Raw genomic sequence first — 26696 nt, 5'->3', positions numbered from 1 at the left:
GCAATGGAAAACAAATCCTGTTCTAAATCTTCCTCGTAAACCCTGCTTTATACTCTATTTATTACTTCACAGTAACGTTTTTTAAAACCCCAGGCCTAGTTTTAGATGTTATTGTATGTTAATCAATGTCACTGCTGATTTCAACACACAATGTCTTTTTAAGTATGTGCAAGTGTGTGCGCCAGCATGTTGTGTGTGCAAAAGGCTGGAGGCTGAATATTTTTTGTTGACTGATTCTCAGCAGGTTAAAAGGTAAGCAAACAACCCAAAAATCCCTCTTTTGTGTTTGAGCCTGTTGTGGTGACGGCTAATGTGAAAAAACTGGAGTCATATCACTGAACACTTGCCTCCACTACATTGTTACAGCAAATGAGGTTCAAGTCATCAAAGGTAAATTTGATTTTAAAGCTTTCGTAGATAATATCTTACAATTGTAGATGAAATCGGAGTTTCCACAGACATTTCATGGAAGGTACTCCAGCCAAAATTTGAACCTGAGCCCTAGGTTACATGCAGTGACAGCACTTCCCAGTGAGCAGTCTGATTCATATTTCAAATGTAGTTTTATGAAGTATTACTATTTTTTGTTTTGCAGTGCTAAGTTTCTTTGACTGATCAGAGGGAAATTCTATTCTGTTCTATTCTACTGCAGTTGAACTATTTAAACATAAACATTCATCAAAAGAAACCGAATCTCTGCTAAAAACACTGACAATTGTTCAGTTTTAAAAGATTACAATGTTAAGTGTACAAAGCATAGAAAGTGATGACCCTGATATTAACCAGTTTTCTCATCTGTATGTGGCTGATTTGTTTGTTTTCTCTGGTTTTCTTCAACATTTTTCATTTCGTAAACGCTCTTGCTTAGAATCACACTGAAGCAGCCAGCAAAGTTCTAATGACCGGATAGTAGATATTTTGTAGCTATCACATAAAATAATACATATGCAGTATGTATTTAATGCAGATATACTATGGTTTAGAATTTTTATTGCAGAGTATATTTTTTTGTAAAAGAACACAAGCAAATGCATGTAATTTACTGAGTGTATGCTGTTGTATGTACAGTATTTTCTCCATAACTCATGAACAACAAATGCATAAGCTAGTTTGTTAACAGTACCAAAATTTAAACAAAGTAAAAGTTTATCTTCTTTAACCTGGTGCTACAAAGTTTAAAAATACACCAGTTCCAAATTAACAAATATTTCCTTTCATACTACAGAACCATCCTACCACAGAGACAGATATAACCTTGTGTCACTAAGAAGAAACCTATTCAGAATGACTGTGGACACAAAACCTGAGCCTCTTTTCCAAATGGATAATCATGTTAAAAATTCAAAAGAGGAGGCAACACAAAAATGCTGCACCTCCAGCTTGAAGGTAGGAAAATGTTACATATTGCAGCCATTCAGTGTGCATGGAGCAAAGAGAAAATGCTGAACCTCCAAGCTTCTTTGAAGCAGAATGTGTTTTTTGATGTGCCATTTTCTTGTAAAATGGTCTGTTAATTAAGTCATAGCATTATCAACAACAATGCATATAATAAGGATTAGATTAATTATTATTAATGCCCATTTACTCTACTTATCAAATCAATAAAACCAGGGAATGGTGGTATTATTATCATTATTATTAACATTATCGCATGTTGAGTTAGTAGTTAGAGCTGCTGCCCCAGTGTGGCAGGAGACTGTGTTTGAACCCCAGGCCTACTTATTGTCCGTTTGGAGTCTTTATGGCTTCTAATCTGCCTAGCTCTGTCCTTGATCCTCTAATGGCCATTTCCAGGGCCTTTGGCTATCATTTTCCACTATGTGTTGCTTTTCATTTGTTAGAACAATTTCTTTTTAAATAATCATTTCATTTATATGCATTTGAACTTCCGGCATTATGTTCTGTTACTGTTACTTTAGATTTTGACAAGTCTGTGCTTCACTGTATGTGCCAATCACTTAAAGCACATTTGCTCCTTGGCAAATTCTTTACACAGATGGAACATGGAATACTTGGTGGTCTGAGAAAATAACTATTTTTAGAATTTAGTTGATATAAGAATATGAATTAGGGCTGTCTAAATAATTTGACTTTAGTTAGCTGTTTCCCTTTGTTGACTTTGATTTGTAACTATCTTATATATAAGAATAAAGAACTACCAGTTGGCTTAATGTTTAGGAAATGTTCCTTTGCTGCCAGTCTAAACATCTCAATAAGAGTCTTATTTTTATATTTATGCTGAAAATAGTCAAAAGACCATAACAGTCATCCACCCATCCATCCATTTTCCAACCCGCTGAATCTGAACACAGGGTCACGGGGGTCTGCTGGAGCCAATCCCAGCCAACACAGGGCACAAGGCAGGAACCAATCCCAGGCAGGGTGCCAGCCCACCGCAGGACACACACAAACACACCCACACACCAAGCACACACTAGGGCCAATTTAGAATTGCCAATCCACCTAACGTGCATGTCTTTGGAATGTGGAAGGAAACCGGAGCGCCCGGAGAAAACCCACGCTGACACAGGGAGAAAATGCAAACTTCACGCAGAGAGGACCCGGGAAGCGAACCCAGGTCCCCAGGTGTCCCAACTGCGAGGCAGCAGCGCTACCCACTGCGCCACCATGCCGCCCCACAACAGTCATACAGTACTAAATTTCTCCATTTGGACAAATAAAGTACTATTTATCCATTCATCTATCTAGCTTGAATGGAGACTGTTGCCCACCTTTTCTCTCATGCTTGTTGTGTTCATAATTTGTGACACTTCATGTTCACTGTCCTCCCTTGCCTTCTGATATATCATCATCTTTTTATTGTGCTATCTATACGTATTGGGATATTAATGATGTATTTTATCTTTTACTGAAATGTGTTATCTGTTTATTTCCAATTTTTCTGTCTGCCTTGACTAGGCTATGAACCCAGTCTTCTAGGTCTATGAGGCAGTTTACTAATGACCACACCATTATACTACTGGGTTAAACATATACATATATCTTTGGTAATTTCTGAATATATAAAGTCGATTCCGAATGTATAAAGTCAAGTTTGAATATATAAAATCAAACTTTAAATATATGAAATTATTCCTGAATATATAAAGTAATTTTTGAATATATAAAATCCAAGTCTGAATAAATAAAATCATTCCTGAATATTTAAAGTGATGTCTGAATATATAAATTCAAAGTCTGAATATATAAAATAATTTCTGAATATGTAAAATCAAAATCTGAATATAAAAAGTCATTTCTTAATTTATTCAGGCTTTGACTTTATATATTCAGGAGTGACTTTATATATTTGCAAATTCAATTTATTTGCCTGTTTGGCATCCCATAATATGTCAAGTCATTTTCTAACCCACTTAATCCAGATCATGTTCATGGGGGGTGCTGTCTATCACAGCGCAAACGCATGCACAGACACACATACCTTACACTACAATCAACAGTTCGTATAACCTGATGTCTTTGGAAGCTAATCAGATCACCCAGAGGAAACGCATGCAGACACGGAATGAACATGCAAACTCCATGGATGCAAATCCTGGTCTCTTTACTGCGATGCGGTAGTGGTAATGCATGTGGTTGGTCTGCCAATCGGCAAATATCCGCCACGGGGCCCTCTTCAGTTGCGAGAAGCAGAGCATGGAATGTTGCATAGTTTAATTTGCCGATTGGCAGACCAGCCACATGCGTTACCTGGTAGGTAACCACCCATACAATTAGGTCGGGACTCAGACTACGAATGCAATGGATATATATATATATATATATACATATATACTGTATATATACAGTATATATAGGTATAGATATAGATATATTTATATAATTACATTTAAGTTGTTGGGTGTCCACTTTATGGATAAATGGAGCTTAATGAAACAAATCCGACAAACATTCCGGTGAACATTAAACTAAAGAAAGGTCAACAGTGGTGCTGGTATTATTGAGGTTTAAAGTCTGAGTGCAAGAACCTTGGATCCACATCAATTCCAATAAACATCAAGGTACTTTCAAATAATCTAGTTTGCAAATTTCGAGGTTATTCACCTCTTTAGCTTCATGACACATGTACTCTGTGAACATCAAGGTCTACTTCCAAAGGTCAGACCCTACTCATGGACATCAGCTTTACATAAGGCTTATCTTTGCATTATGCCTATTGTGCAAGCAATACTTGTATGTAAAAGACCAACAGATTATTGAATTTCAGCTGCCTAAACTGAACCTATCTTATCAAAGGACTGACAAAGGTGTATAAGGAAAGAGTGAATATAGTAGTAAAGATGGATACTAAAGCTTTGTGCACTCAAACATGCTTTGTGCAAGGCAATGTCAAGATGTTTTACTGTATTGGACTAGCAACAGTGTACATTATTAATATGTTTACCTATTGTTTTATTTTTTTATAGTTTGTACTGCAATACAGATAATTTATGACTTGTATGGAAGAGGTATCTATAAAATATTATAGTAACATAGAAAACATAAAATAAATACTTTGCCAAGTAAAGAAATGCACTGGTCAGTTAGGTATTTTTGTACTCCATGGTCAGACCTGAATTAAATACTTCCAGAATGCAATATAAACTTTCACGACCTCAATCAATATGTTCTTTAATACAAGATAGTATGGATCAAGACCAGTCTAATTCAATAGCATCTGATTTATCTCAGATGGCAATCAAATTGCTCTGCTAAATCATGTCCTTATTAATCAGAATGCTACCCTTTTTACAGCCCTTGCCTAAATATATAATATACAGTGCATACGGAAAGTATTCACAGCGCATCACTTTTTTTTATTTTTAATAAATTTGCAAAAACCTCAAGTAAACTTTTTTCACGTTGTCATTATGGGGTGTTGTGTGCAGAATTCTGAGGAAAAAATGAATTTAATCAATTTTGGAATAAGGCTGTAACATAACAAAATGTGGAAAAAGTGATGTGCTGTGAATACTTTCCGGATGCACTGTATATCCACATAAGAGTATTGATTGCAACAAGGTAAAATTGGGATGATGCACTTGTAACAGAACAAAATAATTTATTTGACCTTTTTAGATTAATTACTTCAATTTGTTTAAATTATATTTGCAATGAAAAAAATATGCATATATAATAAATCTAAATATATAACAGTTTCTTTCTAAACTATTTATCATAATCTTACAAGAAAGAAACTGTAGTCAAATAATCAAATAAGCATTAAAAAAAAGTGTATTTTAGTGCCACTGAATGACTGATTGTTTTTTGCTCCTGGGAAGGAGAAGAACAAGCATTCAAATACCACAGAAGCAACAACCTCTAACAACTTCAACCAGGCAGTGATGAGTGATGTCATGACAAATGACGGATCTGCATCATTGATCTGGGTTATATTTTTAAAAACCTCAGTTTAGGCTGGTGTTACACTGCAAGAGTTTTCCTGTGATTTTTCAGTCATATTCTTCATTTATATAATCTCACGGCAATCACAGTCATAGCACATGTTCTTGTAACATGATAACCCTAATAACTCAATCATAGCTTCCCACAACTCTCATCAACTTGCTATGACAAAACCAAACTGGTTTGATTTTATTGTAGTGAGTCGTAAGAGTGGGCTGTTTTGTCTGTGAGAGTTAACAACCAATGAGCACTACGATGGGGGTACAATTCATACAGTGCCCTCAAATAGTGAAGAACAATGGAGACAGAAAAGAAAGAAGGAAAGCGAGCATCTTGAGTTGTGTGAATAGAGGGGACAGTTGCTGAATGTTGAACTAGCTCAGATGTCTGTTCTAGGTTTTATATTTGTTGTACCATAGCAGAGGGGAAAAAGAATAAAAAGATGGTCAGAGATTTCAGTTTATTCTAGTGTGCTGATTAAATGAGATCACATCACGGTATTTTTTTGGTGCAATATGAGATCTGTAACCTGGATGAAGAGTTGCAAAGGAGTTGCATCAGTTACACCCTGCAATATAATTTTACACCCTCAAAGTGCCAAATATTGCAAATATTAAATGTGACATAATCTCCAACTAGAAGTGGTGTCAATTCCTTAGCTGATTAGTGTTTTCATGCAATATAATTGAACTGAAAACATTTTTGGCAGTATTCAAAGCAACTTGATACCTTTGATCTGAAATGATGATTTTGTAGACTTTCAAAGAATCTGGATGAAAAATGCATCAAAAATAACACAATACAGTCAGATCCTGCTTAATTGTGTTCAGGGTCTTGGCAGTGAAAGCCTACTTCAGTGGCAAGGGTAGTATTCCTTGCTAAGGCACACACACATGTGGCCATTCAAAGATGGTCTATTTAGAGATGTCAATAAATGCAACACATATTTTGTGTGGAATAAAGCCATATAATCATTACACAGATAGTGGTTAGACTGAAGTTGACCTCTTGACCAGAGAGTATATAAACATATAAACGCATATAAACTTACCACTACAGCATTTTTGTGCAGTTCAGTGGCACGTAGAGGTATAAATAAAGCAAAAATTTAGAAGCATCAAAAGCAACAATTTGCATTCCTTGAATTTTCTCTTATGTTCCTGGTAGATAATTATGAAAATATCTGTTACCAACATTTAATGTGATAAAGGTAACATGTTCTTTAGCATTCTTGCTTTTAATGAAAGAATACCCAGAACTAAATAATCAATGTACTAAAGTACAATAACAACTAAAGTATAATATAAAACAATAGATTTAAACACATAACACAATAAATATTGCACTAAAAATAGCCAAACTATACTGAGGTCTGTACTATCTTCCTGTTTCCTTTGGCTGGAGTGAAGGAAAGAACATTGGGAGGAAGCATTGAAGTGTCTAACGACAGCAAGCTAAAAAGATCACCAGAGATGATTCTTATTGCACATTAGCAAAAACAACCTGTAGCTGAAAGCACTCCAACAAAGCACCCCCAGGAGGGGATGGCCAGAATTCTTCATGATGGCATAATGGCACAATGGCCTCTCTCACTTTCTGAAGTGTCTCAGTGTCCAATATCGCTTCTTCTGTCATTTTTCTGGTCCCTCATTCGGGCCATTATTTATGTTAAAAATACATGTGTGTTCCAAATCGTGATATTACACACATATGATTGTCTGGCTATCTTGGTGATGGATGGCTCTGGCTAAAGGCTTTGATCCTCTGATTTTTATGTGTAATCTCATGTTGTCTCTAGCTTTCTTTTACCACTAAGTTGTAAAATGAATGATCAATTTAAACTAAAAGCACCTTAAACTACTTAGATAACAAGTCCATTAAAGTTATACTTTACTAGTGCAAAATAGAAAAAATATAAAAATATACAAATGAAGTTGAGTCATACATTTCTAAACCACAAAAAAAGAAAGAATGTAAATATAGTTAGATAAGATGCTTTCAAGGGTCCTATAAACTCCTTTGTAAGTTAGTTAGGTCCTTTAAAGTTTATTATGGCTTGTTTGAGCATAACTTAAAAAAATAACTTATAATAGGCAGTCTGCAGTGTCAAAACATGAACGATTTTATCCTGCAGGATAATGCAGATAACATTGTGTTTTATACAGTATTACGGTGCTTTGTAACTTACCTGGAACATTCAAAGCCTGGATCTATCAGCAAGGCATCCTACCTCCAATCCAATGGACTTTACTAGTATACAAGGTGCCCTTGACAACTATGGAGTTGCTGGAGTGAAAGGTCGGTAACTACCTTTGAAGGTGGCTGGGCCTACCTTGCAGTCTGACCAGTGCAGCACTTTACGGAAGGATCAACAAGCTATGGCTTCCCTTCAGCAGTCTGCAAAAGGAGTACAGGGTTTTCTGCACAAGGGAGGCCATGCAGTTCAGGGACTCCAAAGAGCCCAGATTGGCAGCAGCAGGCAACCATGTACACATGGGCAGGAAGTTGTGAAAGATTGAGGCACGGTTGTCCTCTTGAACCCTCAGATCAGACGTCAGACACCAGATAAAAGTCCAATATGACTTTATTTTATCAATGAACAGTGCACAAAGCACCCTACACTCCACAATACTCATATAAATAAACAATAATCAATCAATAAACCAATCCTCCTCTCCCAGATGCGTTGCCACCCTTCCACCCAGCTCAGCTCGACGTCTGGGATTTCCCATAGTCCTTTTATAGTCCTTGACCCGGAAGTGTTTCGCCCTCTCTGTCCACGTGATTAGGAACACTTCCGGGTCATATAAAAACTCTTCTTCACCCCGGAGGCACGTTGTTTCTTCCTGTCATGTGATCATGACGCACCTTCGGGTTATAGGGCACATAAGAGTCCGACAGCCTCCTTACAGCGACTCCTGGAGGCCCCCATGGTATCCAGCAGGGCTATGCATATAAACTACAAAATCCATGAGGCCCTGCTGGAATTCAGGGAACGTCCATGCTGTTGGGAGAGCTCCACCTGGCGGCCTGGGGGTGAGGGCCGGAATATTTAGCCGGCCATCCACCACAAATTGCAAAGCGCAGTAAGAGGTGGTGTTGGCAGAACCCTGAATGAGACACAGGGTTCTGGAGGGGACAGTGGCAACTGAACTAGAGGGCATGGGATCCTTCCCACAAGCTTGCTACAACAAGGCAAAAGGCAAGGACAGATGCGCCTGGAGGTGTGTAGGGTCGTGTTCAAGATGAGAGGCACACCAAAATGATGGAAATGCAGCAGCAGAGAGCATAGACAAGATGGAAATGTGCAATGAAGCGGAAGACCTCCTATACTGATATGTGTCCAACACATTAAATTCATGATCCAGGCTATTTACGATGTCTTACCAAGCCCTGAAACTCTCTATGTCTGTGGCAAGAGTGATACCCCAGCATGCCCTCTCCTGTCCAGGAAGAGGATCACTGGAGCACATCCTCAACAGATGCTCTAAAGCCTTACATGAAGGTTGTTACCAGTAGCACCATGATCAAGTGCTGAAGGCAGTGGCAGAAAGCATTGCTATGGCCATTATCATCAGCAACAATGCAGTCATAGGATACACATCTCCTTCGTAAGCGAGTTGAGCATGGGAAAGGTGCTTTATAAATAAAATGTATTATCATTATTGTTCGAGTACAGTCAGAATGTCAGCCTAGATCATCGTCATCGGGCCTGTTCAACACCACACCAGACTGCCTACTTCAAGTTGACCTGGGGAGGCAGCTGAAGTTTCCTCACTACATAGCAACAACTTCACAGAGGCCTGACATGGTCCTTTCTTCAGTTTCCTTGAAGCAGGTTAGCGGGCAGTTCACTAGTAGGGCCTCATTGAAGATAAGAGGCAAATGAGCAGAAGTGAATCAAGTGTCAGGAGGTGTTGAAGCAGTGCCAGAGACAAGGCAGAAAGGGGTCATTGAAATAGAGTGCAGGGGTTCTGTCAACTGCAACCTCAGAAAAGTCTACAGCATACTTGACATTGCTGGGGCTGGCAAAAGAAATGCTATCAGTACCATCACAGAGACAGCTGAGAGAGCCTCCAGATGATTATGATCTATGGGCCAATGCTGCTGGGACACAAACTGGGTTCTGATCAACCCTGGCTGGGTCACCTGGGCAAGGTTATGTGATGTTGAAAGACCCAAAACACCCAATGACTCCAGGATACTTCACTGATTATGTGTCCCTTTGCATTTACAGGATGTTTGTCAGAATCCAATTAATCTATACTCGGTATTTCTATATGCTCCAAAGATACCTTGGGTGTTCTAAAATATTTCAAAAGTACAAACTTAATCTGAATAAGAGCACAGAATTTCTAGTTTAATAGCCTTGCTTGTCAATATAAATTTGATCAGTCCATCACTTGACCGAAATTGGCTATCATTACTTCATACCCTCATGATATGTGCCATCATCTATATGCCACACCGATCACTCTCCCACTTGGACAGAGGCAGTGGTACTGTAAGAACTATGTTTCTAGACTTCTCTAGCGCCTTCAGCACCATCCAACCTCTGCTCCTTAGGGACAAGCTGACAGAGATGGGAGTTGATTCAAAACTAGTGGCATGGATCGTGAACTATCTTACAAACAGACCTCAGTATGTGTGTCTCTGGAACTGCAGGTCTGACATTGTGGTCAGCAACACAGGAGCGCCGCAGGGGACTGTACTTTCTCCTGTCCTGTTCAGCCTATATACATCGGACTTCTAATACAACTCGGAGTCCTGCCACGTGCAAAAGTTCACTGACGACACTGCTATCGTGGGCTGCATCAGGAGTGGGCAGGAGGAGGAGTATAGGAACCTCATCAAGGACTTTGTTAAATGGTGAGACTCAAACCACCTACACCTGAACACCAGCAAAACCAAGGAGCTGGTGGTGGATTTTAGGAGGTCCAGGCCCCTCATGGACCCCATGATCATCAGAGGTGACTGTGTGCAGAGGGTACAGACCTATAAATATCTGGGAGTGCAGCTGGATGATAAATTGGACTGGACTGCCAATACTGATTCTTTGTGCAAGAGAGGACAGAGCCGACTATACTTCCTTAGAAGACTAAAGTCCTTCAACATCTGCAATAAGATGCTGCAGATGTTCTATCAGACGGTTGTGGCGAGTGTCCTCTTCTATGCAGTGGTGTGCTGGGGAGGCAGCATTAAGAAGAAGGACGCCTCACGCCTGGATAAACTGGTGAGGAAAACAGCCTCTATTGTAGGCATGGAGCTGGACAGTTTGACATCTGTGGCGAAGTGACGGGTGCTCAGCAGGCTCCTGTCAATCATGGAGAATCCACTGCATCCACTAAACAGTATCATCTCCAGACAGAGGAGCAGCTTCAGCGACAGACTGCTGTCAATGTCCTGCTCCACTGACAGACTGAGGAGATCGTTCCTCCCCCACACTATGTGACTCTTCAATTCCACCCGGGGGTGGTAAACGTTAAAATTATACAAAGTTATTGTCTGTCTGTATACCTGCATTGTTATCTGCATTGTTATCACTCTTTAATTTAATATTGTTCTTTATCAGTATGCTGCTGCTGGAGTATGTGAATTTCCCCTTGGGATTAATAAAGTATCTATCTATCCATCTGCTTTGGAGCAGCGATACCCAGCGATACCCGACAGACTGCTGTCACTGTCCTGCTCCACTGACAGACTGAGGATATCGTTCCTCCCCCAAACTATGCATCTCTTCAATTCCACCCGATGGGGTAAACGTTAATATTATTTAAAGTTATTGTCTGTTTTCACCTGCATTTTTATTACTCTTTAATTTAATATTGTTTTTTGTATCAGTATGCTGCTGCTGGAGTATGTGAATTTCCCCTTGGGATTAATAAAGTATCTATCTATCTATCTATCTATCTATCTATCTATCTATCTATCTATCTATCTATCTATCTATCTATCTATCTATCTATCTATCTATCTATCTATCTATCTATCTATCTATCTATCTATCTATCTATCTATCTATCTATCTATCTATCTATCTATCTATCTATCTATCTATCTATCTATCTATCTATCTATCTATCTATCTATCTATCTATCTATCTATCTATCTATCTATCTATCCTGTGCAGGTGTCCCCACCATTTTACCAAAACTAATTCATCAATCAATTACATAATTTAAGTTGAAGTCAGGAAGACCCATTCATGGAATAGTGGGCTGCTCAAATGGATGTATAAGCATTTCTCATGGTTGAAGTTTTAAGCAGTGGCATTTCTAAAACAATGGCCTGCTTGTTTTTTTTTCATAGTACACACTGTCCTTGACATGTCATTACATCATATTGGTGTTTAAGCAAGCAATGAAAAAAGCAAGGTCAGGCCACTGCATGTAAAAGGAAGTTTAGCCATCTTTTCATTTAGTGTAAGAATCATTTTATATTAATTAAAAATACCATCATTGATATAGAAATTTTTTAAATTCTGTGATAATAATGCAAAACAGACATCATAAAGATTTGGGGCAGCCACCCATATATTGTTTTCCCGGCTGCAAAAGTTACGTTTATGAAGCACGATGTGCATAGAACAGAGTCCAAAACAGAACTGATCACAATAAACCAAGATGGAGGCTTTAAAGGCTCGTAGAGGAACTGATGTCATCAAAAGGGCCGGAACCAGAAGTGACGTCATCAAAAGGGCCGGAACCAGAAGTAACGTCAGCAAAGGGGCTGGGTTCAGCAGTGACATCAGCAAAGGGGCTGGCTTTGGCAGTAACGTCAACAAAGGGGCCGGCTTCGGAAATGACGTCAGCAAAGGGGCCGGCTCTGGAAGTGATGTCTTCTGAGGCGCTGAAACCTTGCAGAATTTCCCGGGACAGGTCTGTAGGGAACTGAGAAAGACAGTCAGTGCACTTCACCGCCCCATGGTCGGATGTTTTATTACAATTACTCAGACCCTTCAGCTGTCTCCTACTTGCACGTGTGTGACAATTCCATGAGCATCCAACATAAAGTTTTCCATGTGAAACACACATGTCAAAATTACACCTGAGATGAAACTTAAAGCTAAATAGAATTTCTGATATAGATAATCAAATTCTTGGAATAAATACATTTTCTTGCTTGAATTTTCAACAGAGTATTGATGTTTAAGTTACGTGTGATTGGTGTTTCTTGATAACCAATATGGTACTATTGCATAGTTTGGATGGTTGTGCGGAACATTTAGAAGAAGCTTGACAGAACAACCAATTTTCAGAGTCAGATTGTGATTTGAAATTGTACCTAATGTACCTCTAACAAGTGAGGTGTGGTGAAGGAATTGTCTGTGCTGTTTGGAAATGTAGCACGGTTTCCCACCTTTGCCTAAGCATTATTTCCGAGTTTTATTGCAAATTTAAAGGGGGTAAAAACAGTTGTGTTTACTCAAAATACAATCACTGATCCCAATTCCTTACGCTGTATGAGTCAGCTGTGGGGTAATGATTACTTGAAACAATTAACAGAGTTTAACTTCAAGTACAACAGAGAAACAGAGTGGCAGAAACACGCGGCAGGGCTTGTCCTCCTATTATCAGAATGGAAAATGTCAAGGAGAGAACCTACAGAGGGCTAGCTTCCTCTTATTGTGGCTCTGTGGCCCCAATAAAAGAAGAAATCAGGCACAACTCAAGCATTTTCTCCAGTTTCGATGGATACACCAATGAACTTTTAGACATTGAAAAAAAAAAGAATATACAGATAATTAGGCCTATGCCATAAAACACTGGCCCACCTAATCAGTTCTTCCCTCCTTATCACAGATGGTACCCATCTTATCAATGATCATATCTCTAAAACTCTGGAGGAAGAAATTATAATGATTTACTTTCAGAAAGCTGCTTCTTTCTTTAAGTTGCCAATTAACTCCTTAAATGACATTATATTATGACAAATATCACAAATACACAGAGTTACAGTTACTCCGTTACATTTACTTGAGTAACTTTTTTTAAAAATTGTACTTCTAAGAGTAGTTTTACTGAACCATACTTTTTACTTTTACTTGAGTACATTTGTGAAGAAGAAACGCTACTCTTACTCCGCTACATTGGGCAACACTCGAATCGTTACTTTTTTCCATTATATATGCTATATTCCAAACATGCATGGCCCCTGCCCCCAGATAGCTTCACTCGCCCACCCCCTGGGGCACGCTGCGTGCCAGCCACTTCATGTCTCTGTCACTCGCGTTTTGAAGCGGGGGTGGGTGGGGGGGGAGCTGAACGCATGCTAAAGAGACACAGTCGGATCAGCCGCTGCCTTACTGCTGTCGTGCTGCGTGTCGATCATTTAAAAGCATGTGCAGCAGCTGTCCTTTTGTCTCACTGCCTTGTCTTGCAGGTTGTTAAAGTGTCTTCAAGAAAATCACGTATTGTCTCCTTCCAAGATTTTTTTTTATAATAAGAGAAATGTAGATTTTTGTTCAGGGAAGAACAAGACATCCCCTGAAAATAAGCCTTAGCGTGTCTTTTGGAGGAAAAATTAATATAAGACCACTGTCTTACGTTCGGGGAAACGTGGTATCTATCTATCTATCTATCTATCTATCTATCTATCTATCTATCTATCTATCTATCTATCTATCTATCTATCTATCTATCTCTTTTTTTTCTCCTGACAGTTTTATATCTTCTATTATACAGTGCCTTCCCAGTTTATCTATCTAGTAACTTCTCTGTCTGTGCATTATTCAGTGATCTGTCTGACAGTGTATGTCTTACAGAACTTAAAACTAAGAACAGTTATAAGGACACTTGTTCATGTTAATTGCAGTCTCAATTTTTAATTTTTTTAAAAAGAGCATCCCACATCTATATACAGTGACTTTCCTATTTATCTGTCTATCTAGTGCCTTTCAGATCTATATGTACTCTAACGGCCTTCTTGCTTTCCTGCAGTGTGTGTTGAATATTAAAGAGACTGAATCATTTTTCATTTATTTTATTGACATAAATCTCAGATACACACACACAAATATACTGTATATATATATATATATAATAAAACTAATATATTGCTAATGCAGAGATCTATCTGTCTAGTGTGTTCTTTGTCTGTTTTCTTATATAGTGCCTTCGCTGTCTGCCTATTATACAGTGAATTCCCTGTCTATCTGTCTATGTAGTAATAATAGTATTATTACTTTTTGGTTTCCCTTTCTGCCTAGTATATAGTGCCTTTCCTATCTATCTGTCTTATATAATGCCTTTCATGTCTGTCTGTTTATCTACCTATCTAGTGGCTTCTCTGCCTGTATATTATTTACTGTATACCCTGTTTTTTTCTGACAGTTTTGTATCTGTTATACAGTGCCTTCCGTATCTATCTGTCTGTCTAGTGCTTTTCACATCTACATGTACTCTCACTATCTGCTTGCCTTCCTAAAGTATCTGTTGATTAATAAAAAGGCTGTACCATTTTTCATTTAGTAGTGCTTTCTCTGTCCGTCTTTTATACAGTGAACTCCCTGTCTATCTACGTATATAGTAATAACAGTAATTTTATTATTATATAGCAGTTTCCCTGTCTGCCTATCATATAGTGCTTTTCCTTCCTATCTATCTATATACAGTTAGGTCCATAAATATTTGGACAGAGACAACTTTTTTCTAATTTTGGTTCTGTACATTACCACAATGAATTTTAAATGAAACAACTCAGATGCAGTTGAAGTGCAGACTTTCAGCCTTAATTCAGTGGGGTGAACAAAACGATTGCATACAAATGTGAGGCAACTAAAGCAATTTTTTAACACAATCCCTTCATTTCAGGGGCTCAAAAGTAATTGGACAAATTAAATAACTGGAAATAAAATGTTCATTTCTAATACTTGGTTGAAAATGGACCTAACTGTATCTATCCCCTTAGCTGTTGTTTTAATATATTTATTATACATTGCCTTCTCTGTTTATTTTTATAACTAGTGACTTCTCTGTCTGTCTGTCTGTCTGTCTCTCTATTATGCAGTGCTCTGTCTGTCTGTGTCTTATGGATCTTAAAAATAACAGTTATAAGGACACTTGTTCATGTTAATTGCAGACTTAATTGTTAAAAAATATTTTAAAAGGAGCATCCCACATGAAAATATAATGATCTCATTAACTGACAGTGCATACCAATTTATAAATTTTATGTACTTTTGAGTTTAAAAAGAAAAAAAAATAACACTTTCTCCCCAGCGGGGAATCGAATTCTGGTCTCTGAGGCAAGGCAGGCCTGCTGCGCTCTGATTGGCTGGGCAGTCTGTGTCAACTATCCGCGACTGGCCCTTTAACAGTTACTCAGTACTTGAGTAGTCTTTTCACCAAATACTTTTTTACTCTTACTTGAGTAATTTTTTTGGATGACTACTTTTTACGTCTACTCGAGTAATATTATTTTGAAGTAACGCTACTCTTACTTACGTACAATTTTTGGCTATTCTACCCACCTCTGCAAATACACGATGAAACATCAGCAAAAGAACATTAGCAAAGCAATAATGCAGGAAACAAACAGAATTTTGTGCAGTCGTTTACTTCAGTTCATTTCTCTTTGGCATGTGTTTATTTCTGAGCATATTTTAATCTCCAATACACCCTTACTTTGAAACTTGTCTCCCTTACCTGAACTTTGTTTTGGAATATGTGCAAGTTTATTTCTGCTTTTTAATGTATTGTGTCGTTATTCTGGTGACACCACATTGTGCTCTGCTTTTTCATGATGGTCTTTGCACGGCCTCAGTGTGTTTTTCTGCTTGTTATGTCCTCTGCTGGCAATGTGTCATGCAATGTGGTATATCTCTTGTACTGCATATTTAAGATGGAAACTTTCAGCAGCCTGTTATCCAAGATTTGAATCGTTATCACAAAAGAAAAAAACAAACTTTGTGGTAATTAACAGATAACAACCCAAAATAGTGTTATGGTATCTGACTTGAAAAGTACTTGTTTTTTTTTGTGAACTGCTCACTTGCCCTCCAACTGCAGTTTTGATGGCTTCCGTGGATTTGTTTTGCTACAATTCAATTATAAATCTTAAAGCATCATTTCCTCCAAGGTGTTCACTAAAAAGGTCAAACTTAACAAAAAGTCAAAGCCAGAAATGCCATGGAGGAAGACCCAGAAAAAGAAAAGCACCAGTGTCAAAGTCATGCACTGGAATTTTAACTTTGTTTTTCTATCCAGCATAATAGCGTTTTTCTTAGGCTTTACCATCACTAGGTATTGCTTTTGCTTTTTTTTCCAGGAACACATTTTTATTTCTTTATTTTTTTGGTTTTACTTTGTTCCTCTTCCTCAAGAACTAGGGTCTTCTTTGTCTTGCATACTTGTTTGTCATAGTTCTTTTCAGGTTTTTCCCAAAATAAACTAGACCATTTCTGTTCTTTATCCTTAACTTTATCACCTGAATTTGTCAAAGACTAACAGAATTTGCTTTCTCTTTAAATTTTGAAGAGTTGATACATGCCTTGTGCTACTGTATATTCAGTGGCACGTGTAATATCATGTGCTGGTGTGCTTGTATGTGTGTGTACTTATGGCACAATAATGTCATTGGCATGAGTGCTGACTTGTTATAAACATTAGGGAGGTTACAACATAAACAGTAATGATTTATTTTGGCAGCTTTTAAGAGCCTTCTATTGACAACATTTAATTGCTTGAGTTCTGAGATTCATCATTTGGTATTGCAGTAGAGGACCACAGTAAAGTTTGTATTTAAACATAACATTAAGAGCTCTGAGGGTCAGTGTACCTGAGATAGTACCGTACTAACAGACCAGAGTATGCAGTACAGTACTGAGAGGAGACAATGTTCAGGTCTCAGGGCTGTCTCAGTGAACAGCGGAACAACATCAATACCAAGTTATAATATACAGCTAGCCTTGTTTTGGCTTTGTGTTGCTCTTCAGTTTTTTTGACTGCCAGTTACTGTTGGCACGCCAACAATTAATGTCTTGTCCTCTCTCAATTATCAATGTGCCGCTACACATTGTTCTTGATTTACAGGGAAAAAGCACGTCCTCACGTAATTTAAAATAATTGCAATTGTTAAGCTACATTAGATTGGTTGTTGTTACTGTAAATATTATTTACTTTGAGTGTATAAAAAGGCCCAGCTATCCCTATATGGGAAGTAATTACAAGAAGAGGTATACTGTACATTAGTAGAACCATATCTGAAGCACAGTTGTTTTCTGTATCTCATGGGCAGGTCTACCATCATGTGACCTGGGTGCATTCCCTGGGCCCCTGGCTACCAAGAAGCCCTGGCATCTGAGAGAAAATGTCTGCTTCTTCTCTTCCTCTTTTCCCACTTTTATGTGGGGTTGAGAAACAAGTGATGTCTGCATTTTTCTGTTTCAACAGTACCAATGAAATACAACACACAAACATGGTTGCTGATATATTATATTACCCCACTCGATGTAATGTGTGAGTGAGTGCTTGCTTAGGTTTCTGAGGGGGGCATACCCTAACCATGACCTCCAGATAGACAGAAAGGTTAGGAGCACGCGCTGATACAGCACATTGCCGCACCCACCACATGACAGTTTTATATGTGACTGTAAATGTGACACCAGGGGCCTGTCGAGATCTTAATCTGTTCTTCCTGTAAGCCATTTCCCAATTATGTGAATAATGCAGAACAGTTGATACTTGTCATTCATTATGTGCCCAGCTGTTTCTAATAACCAGATTAATCCAACAGTCACCAAAGTGTATAAAATACCAAGTCAGAGACAGGACAATATTTATAAAGAATGTCTCATCATAGCAGAAACTTCACAACAGAGCACAAGCTCTGCATAAGACATATTGTGAGAGATCTCATAGTCAGATCTGGACACCCACAATGATATCTCCATGCGGAATACAGCATGGAAGAAACTGGCATCATCTCTCAATACACACTTTCTGAACTGGCAGATGAGCAATTTCTTAATTAGGGACATCGACTATGTCTTTTTGCTGAAGATTAATGGGTAAAACTTTGTTGAACTGTATTTTTCTATTTCTTATATGATGCAAAGTAAATATTTCGATGCTTCTCTTGTCTTTTTCTGGGGAAATTGAGTTAAATTTATAGTATTTGATTAAGCATAACACTGTACTTCTGTCCAAATATAAAAGAAAAAAATGCCTTTCAATATATTTTAATGGCATATTTGTGCCTTTGCATGTCCATAACAGTCTGTCTGATATGTGTGGAATTTATTTTGTAACATTACCTCCCATACTAAGTCTGTTAAGTTTGGTCCAAGTTAGCATGCAACATTGTTCCCTATCTTTGACTCCAAGAAGCACACTGTAGCTGCTCTTAGTCTTGGTCTTGATCCGCTGCATGTCCGCAGCTCTGAGACACACCGCAACAGCACCAAACCTAAAAGTTAGTCTTATCATAAATATGTACTAAGACCACACCAGCACAGGGTCATCCCCATCTGACAGCACATTGCAACTGACTGTGAGGCTTACCAAATTTTTTAATGAATTACCAGCAGTGTTGAAGGCAAAACTGATAAATAATTGATCAAGTTAAAATTCTTTTCTTTTTCTGCATTATGCATTCTGACATGCTTTCTGCTTACCACAGTTGTAGAGAGAGGTTATCTGAGTTAACACAGCCTTTCTGCCAGCTCAAATCAGACTGGCCATTCACCTCTGACCTCTCTCATCAACAAGGCATTTTCATCTGTAGACCTGATGCTCACTGGTTGTTTTCTATTTTTTTGCACCATACTGAGTAAACTGTAAAGATTGTTGTGCGTAAAAATTCCAGGAGATCAGCAGTTATAGAAATAATTAAACCAGCCCATCTGACTAATCATGGCGCAGTCAAAATCACTGAGCTCACATTTTTACCATTGCCTTGGTTTTTGTTTTTCTTTTCCAGGTGTTTCAATGCTCACAGTAGTTCTCCAGTGCTTAACAGACACTCATCAATCCCCTTTTTGCCTTTGTTGGCTGAGGTACCCTCAGTGCTCTGACCATTACATTTACAGTTATGAGAATATTTTGTTACAGTTATTCAAAATAAAGTTGTTGAACCTTTAACAACCTTTAACCTTTTACAAATCGAACAGCTAGTAACCTAAATACAAAAGAAAACGAAACACTCTTATACTTGCTTTTCCATTATAATGTTGAGAGAAGACAAAGCCTATTCCTGGTTTATATTACACTATACAAGGATCTCTTCATTTACCCTTTTCTGAAGTTCAGATTTCATTTGGAAGCAGGAGCCTATCCTCATAGTATTTGGCATATGGCTGTGATCAATTCTGGAAAGTCAATCTGAACAGAAATTTATCTGTTCACTCATGCTGGGAAATTGTAAAGGCACAGATGGAGAACAGGCTGAGTAATGAATCTATGAGGCCTTAACGCTAATCACACTTTCACCTTGTAGTAATAATTGTGGCCTATAGGGTGAGTCTCGCGCCACAAATACTCAGACACCAATTCCAATCCACAAAAGACAGTTTTTATTAGGGTGTAGCACCTTTAACATCCACAGGTTAAAGAACTCCTACTATTTTTTTCAGTGGGCACATCAGCAGTTCTCTATTATTTTCCTTCCTCTCTTGCAGGCAGGTGTTGTCCTCCTCCATTCCCCCACTCCAATTCACCTGGCTGAGGTGGGGGACTTTTTTTCAAGCTGGAGCCAGTAGAATTTCTGATCTAGGGTATAACTATCAGGAAAGCAATTCTAGGTCAGACAGAAGGTTCACATGACAGAGCAGCCTAGTGGCATTTAAGGACCCCAGCAGAACTGCTTGTTGCAACAACATTTCCTATGTGGCCCTACAGGTGCCTAAAGGCAGTCTCACACTCTTTCCCCACTATATTGGCCTCCCAAGAGAATATCTTTACAGGTATATTCCTGTCAATCTACATTGTCCATCACAGTATTCAAATAATGTATTAGGAAACACGAGGACTCTTCAGATAAAGGTGGTTCATATAAATCAGGCTGAATATTTCCACACATTCTTTTTTTTCAGTATGAAAAAAACATAGCCCCACAGTGAGCACATTGCCTGTCCAACTTTCAAAAGTCATGCTTCTCAGCCAAACATTAATGTAAGAATCTAAAAGTAAAGATTGTACTTAACAATCTCCTTATTTGTTTACATACATATTCTGTTTTTGTCATTCTTGCATTCACTGTTGTGGAGTATGTGTGACATGCTGATGAGCCATAGTATTTGCCAACTGCTCAATGGCTGTATATTCAGGGTCACCTCTCGTCATTCTTTGTCACTGAAGTGCCTCAGTAGATGTCACCAGTGAAGTTCCTTTTCAGGTCATCATGGTGTATAGCACTACAGGTAATTTTTTGCAGGCATCTGTCTGTCTTTATCGCATGTGCTTTCTGTTTCCTGATCTTTATGCTCAGCACATGGGGCTGCTCTCTCTCCTATAAGCGATGTGAGCAATGCACTTCCCGCTTAGCAGATATCACCGCCATGTCACCTTCTAAAGTAGTTTGCTGTAAGAAAGACACAAACCCGAGTAATTTTGTGGAGGTTGCCACTAAACACATTTTTAAGTTCACCATTTAGCGTATATCACACCATAAGCATTCAATTAAGACCAAAATGAAGGTTCTAGCCCCAATGGTTTGTGAATAATTAGGTGACAAGAAAGACACAACCCTTAACATGTTATATGCAGAGATTATTGTAGCAAATATTTTGCCATTACTTAAACCCCAACTTTTTTGTCATTTCAGAAGTTCCTGATTGCCTTATCTTTTACATACTTCTGTAAGGCACTGTCTGGAAGCTACATGAAGAGCTCTATTACACAGATAGAAAGAAGATTTGAAATCCCCAGTTCTGTTATTGGAGTTATTGATGGAAGCTTTGAAATGGGTAGGCATAGCCAATGGAAATACATTTCTACCAGTACTTTCACCATAGACAGTGTGTTCTGTACATAGGTAGTCTTTTTTATTTGTTGCTTTTAAAAAATTAAAAAGCTTTAAGGACAGGAAAAGATGTACAAGTTAATTAGATCAAAGTTTACAAAATTTTAAGTTAATCAGTGCCTGAAGACGATTACTGTCCCACCCAGAGTTAGCCTAAATCGGGGGCTACACTCCAGCTTACCATGACACAGTGAATTCACAGAATGAATAGATAAATGGATAAATTGATAAAATAATATCTGAATTGACTTTATTCCAATTCAGTTCATTTCAGATTTCTCATTAACTATGGTGATCTCAAAATATAAAGCTTATGGATTTGTCAAATCAAATTTTGAATCACTTTGTTGTTCCCAATACTCCCTTCTGTGCTACAGTTAGCTCTGCTTCCTCTCAGCTCTGGTTTTCTTCCCACGTCCCAAAGATGCGTGTTAGGTTAACTGTTGAGTCTATAGACCCTTTAAGGACGTAGGGTTGTGAGTTAAGGTGCCAAGCTATGGACTAGCAACACATCTAGGACTGCTTGCAGCGGTGAACACAAAGGTAATGGAAGGAAGAATGAGAGTTGCAACATCACATATCTGTAATAAAACTATAAAAACAAAAATGAATCCCACATTACCTCCAGAGTTGATCCTGGAAATGCTGCCAGGCCCACTATAACTTATTAATTATAAGACAATGTACTTCAAAATCATCATGCCATACTTCAGATAATCATTCATCCATCCCACAGATTTACTGTACTCGGGGCTGACGCCACCTTTAAGCTGAATTAGGCATTTACTTAGCCACATGGGTTAGCCATAAACCAGTCGGTTGGTGCACTAATAAGCTTGGCCTAGGGTGCAAAATAACCCAGCATCGGCACTGACTGTACTTACTTTTATTACGAGCATATCACAAATCCACAGTGATTAAGGTCTATCTCAGCTGCACTAGACTCAAGACAGGAACCAGCAGTATGGCATTTTCGTTAAAGCTTTGGACTTTAAACCCCTAGGCTGTTGCCTCAACCATTCTGCTGACACTGAGTGACCATGAACATTACTTCAATGGGAAAAATAAAAATAAATATAACCAATTGTATCTTAAATGTTGATAATCACCTTGGATAAAGGAGTCAGCCAAATAAGTAAATGTAATATTCATATCCATGGCAACTTACAGTATGTACTTTTCATTCATGTTCTTTTCATTAATGTAAGACTAATAGTAGGGCACATTCATATGCAAGGATACTCTGTTATACAATTTGCTTTGCCAATTTACTTAACAAGTATTCCACCAGGATGTGGAAGTAAAACCTATCTAAATTAAATAAGAGGCTCTGAAGGACACACAGTGAGTACTAAAGAAAGGAAGGGAAGCCTCCCAAGCTAAAATAGAAAACAAACTAAGAATAACATGAATGATGTCTAAAATGGATTGGGCATAACTACTAGACTCAAGCAATCCAGAGCTCAGGTGGTAGAAGGGGATGTGGACAAAACTAACACAATGAACCAGTTTTGTAATATATCCGCCCCAAACACAGCTTCTTCCAATGACCATTCTCCCCACACCATCCCTACTACTTCAACAAATGAACTGGAATGGCTAGTGACAAGTCTACCTCTGACCATCACTGTGCACTGTCCATAACTGAAGACCAAGTAAGGAGACAACTGAGTAAGCTACACACAGTAAAAGCAGATGGAATCAGTCCTCTAGCTCTTAAAGCCTGTGCTAACCAAATTTATGGTGTCTTCTATCACTTGTTCAGTTTGTTCCTAAGGCCTGAGAAAGTCCCACTGCTGTGGAAAACATCCTGCACTGTTCCTGTTATCTATCTATCTATCTATCTATCTATCTATCTATCTATCTATCTATCTATCTATCTATCTATCTATCTGTCTGTCTGTCTGTCTGTCTGTCTGTCTGTCTGTCTGTCTGTCTGTCTGTCTGTCTGTCTGTCTGTCTGTCGGTCGGTCGGTCGGTCGGTCGGTCTGTCGGTCGGTCGGTCTGTCGGTCTGTCTACATACATACATACATACATACAAAGTGTGAGAGGGAGAATATTAAAATTCCACACAGAGAGCGGCACATAAACTTCTCACAGCTGAGCTACCCACTCTATGTTCATGTCACTCATCAATTATTCAATCAATATTTGACATAGCAACTTTCAAAACATTGTTTCAAAATAATTTACAAAGCACATCAGAAGGCAAAGCAAAGTTACACCAAAATAGCAAGATAGATGAACCCACAATCTTTGTATTTGTTAATTTTTGTATACCAATGCTGTTCATTAATCTTGTTGTGTTTTTATTTTTTTCAGTCTCTTTTTTATTTCCATGCATTTATTTTTTGTGTCTCCTAGCTTTCTTTATTACATACACTTCAGCTTCATTGTACTCTGATACATTAGGAGAAGGAAAAATTCAAAAAGCAATGTACTGATCAGATGATGCAATCCAACTGGTAATTGTGTGCTTTTAATTTTTCCTTGCAGGTAACCTTCTGGTCATGGCAGTCATTAGTTATTTTGGTGCAAAATTTCACAGACCCAAAATAATAGGTGCTGGCTGTACATTGATGTCAGTGGGAACACTGCTCATGGCTCTGCCTCATTTCTTTATGGGACAGTAAGTTTTTGGGATTATACTACTTGTCACAAATATTTTTAATGCTTTAGCTTGACAGGTGTTTCAATTTCATTAACAGTAGCTGTCATGCTCATGGTGAGGATTGTGGTTATGGTTTTTTGTGACAATGATGAATCCTGTTTGCTAATATATAAATATATATATATATATATATATATACATATATATATATATATATACACACACATATATACTTATACATATATACTTATACATATATATGTGTGTGTGTGTATTTATCTACAGCTATAAGTATGACTCTGCAGTATCAACCTCAGCCAATTCCACCATCAGTGCCCCTTGCCTGAGCCCATCAAGTGAACTCTTTGACACAGAGGATCCTTCATCATCAGTACTCATCCCAGGTATAATAAGAGCTATTATATGCACGTTTGAAGGTTCCTTTGATAAAAACAGTCCAAAAGAAAAGCAATAATGTAAGGGGAGGTCTAACGCAGTGACTCTTTTAGGTGTGTTTGGTATTTGTGTGCAGGTGAACAGTAAGAGTGTGATTCTGTGTAAAATAAAAAAGACTGTAGTCAGGTGCAACCTAGTGTCAGTCTATTCAATAACTTGGGACAAATCATATATTCTTGATTGTTTAGTCAGAAAGCCAAACTTCTTAAACAAAAAATCCTTTGTTCTTTTTTTTGTTGAGAGGGATTCCTTAATTTGTTAAATAATGTACAGATGAATTCTGTGCTGCAGTCACTGACTTAAATAATCTATAACCATTATACTATTGATTAATGCATGCAATGTGACACGCTGCACCAAGGAAGAATCGCAAACTAAAAACATAGCATGACGTCCCCACAAACCAATGAATATAATCGGCCTGTGCTGAAAAGATACAAAAATGCAAGGTCCAACAAAAGATTGTATGCTGTGCACTTTGATAGTGTAAATGTGTTGTGCAGTTTAAGTAAAGATGTGTTAAATTATATAATGACTATGAGTTAGCCTATTTGTCAAAATTAATGCATCTATCAGTAGTAAAATACTCATCAGTTATTAGACCAGGACCAGCAGGCAGATAGTGGAATGAATGCTATCAAACAACATGAATGAAAAGTAGATGGTCAATACATGGGTGGCAGAATATGAGATGATGCATTTTGTGCAGAATATAAATGTCGTCTCATCTAATCTCTTCATGAACTTGAGTAATTCCCTGCTCATTTTTCTGCACTGCTAGGTCTGCCTGGAATGGAATGGTTGTCTGTGGTAGGGAAACTTCTTGATTCCTGGTTTAATTCAGCACTCATACATAAAAGGTTCTTTAGATTCTAGCAATATATAAGCATAAGGAATTTGTTTAACAAAGATGCTTTTGGAGCACACCATACAAGAAGTTAGAAATTTGAGTTGAGCTAAGAGTCCTCTGTTAAACAAAGCCTTTATTGTATATGAATATATAAAGTATCTTTAGCATATAGATGACAACATTCTAATCCAATATAAATAGGTCCATTTATGGGAAATTAAATCATCCTCATTGTGCCAAATACCATATCCTGTGTAATGATACATAAAGGTAGAGAGATATATTTTGATTTTCTCTTTGTGGTCTGCATACCATCATTGTATTTAGAGCAGTTAAACAAAGGACAATAAAAAGCTTAATAAGCAAAACATGTTACAGAAAGGTTTTCTGTTACATCTGATGTTACATAAAATTTCTGAAAGCATATGTGCTATACATACACTTTTAATACCTTATGCAAGTAGAGGCATGAGCTTTTAAAATCCATCCATCCATCCATTTTCCAACCCGCTGAATCCGAACACAGGGTCACGGGGGTCTGCTGGAGCCAATCCCAGCCAACACAGGGCACAAGGCAGGAAACAATCCTGGGCAGGGTGCCAACCCACCGCAGAGCTTTTAAAATTTTGCATAAAATTAAATTTTTATTGCTCATGTTTTAAGGTCAGTATGTCTGTCGTGCCATACTGTCCGTTTCACTCACTGTTTTCTATTAAATTAAGGTCATTCACCAAAGACAATATATGGCACTTCTTATATAAGTCTGCACTAAAGAATCTTGGGAAGGTGTTTACTGTAGAAAAGTGCTATGCAGTGGTGGATTTTGGTATGGGTGACATAGGCAGCCGCCCAGGGTGACATCTTCCTGGGTGTAGCACAGGGCACCCTCACTCAACAATTCAGAATGGTGATTACAATTTCAAGCCATTAATGGAGCTGTTTGTGAAAGTCAAGGGTCATGCACCCTGTAAAGTCTACATTATGTACACAGAGGGGCACTAAATACGTAACTGAGGGTGTGTGTGCTCTGGATACAGAGGGGCACAAGGTCTAATAGTGACAACCCACTATGGACAATGAGGGGCGCCACCCCTGTCCTTCCACCTGGGGCTCCAAATGGGCTTCAACTGGCACTGGTGGTATGTACAGTAAATGATTGATTGCTTAATAGCACATTTCCCCTTTAATCAATATGAAACTTAATTCACACTGCTTTTATTATTATTTATTGATCTTTATATAATTATAGAAGATAAGATTGTGGAGGACACTAGACAGTGTGGAACACCATGATGACAACAGTGACAGGATGATGGAGTCCAAAACATTATATATATTTCATGTCTTCCATGGCATGTTACAAACATAAAAAGTGTAGTATTAGACTTAACTAAAACATACAAGGGCCAGT

General features: G+C 38.1%; 1 protein-coding gene across 1 annotated transcript in view; it reads left to right on the top strand.

Moving 5' to 3' along the window:
* Nucleotides 1–228: 228 nt before the first annotated feature.
* The window catches only part of LOC114655675 (solute carrier organic anion transporter family member 1C1-like), a 62000-nt gene continuing 35532 nt past the window's right edge, over nt 229–26696 (top strand). Inside the window, exons 1-5 of the mRNA XM_028806834.2 lie at nt 229–390; nt 1226–1386; nt 21170–21311; nt 23865–23997; nt 24265–24383. Of these exons, the coding sequence (XP_028662667.1) occupies nt 1285–1386; nt 21170–21311; nt 23865–23997; nt 24265–24383 (496 nt within the window). The 5' untranslated portion in view covers nt 229–390; nt 1226–1284. The remainder of the gene's footprint in view (nt 391–1225; nt 1387–21169; nt 21312–23864; nt 23998–24264; nt 24384–26696) is intronic.

This window comes from Erpetoichthys calabaricus, chromosome 1 (genome assembly GCF_900747795.2).
Source record: "Erpetoichthys calabaricus chromosome 1, fErpCal1.3, whole genome shotgun sequence".
In the NCBI taxonomy this organism is placed as follows: domain Eukaryota; kingdom Metazoa; phylum Chordata; class Cladistia; order Polypteriformes; family Polypteridae; genus Erpetoichthys; species Erpetoichthys calabaricus.
The sequence above is the reverse complement of the archived record's forward strand: the minus strand, read 5'-3'. Positions and strand labels throughout refer to the sequence as shown.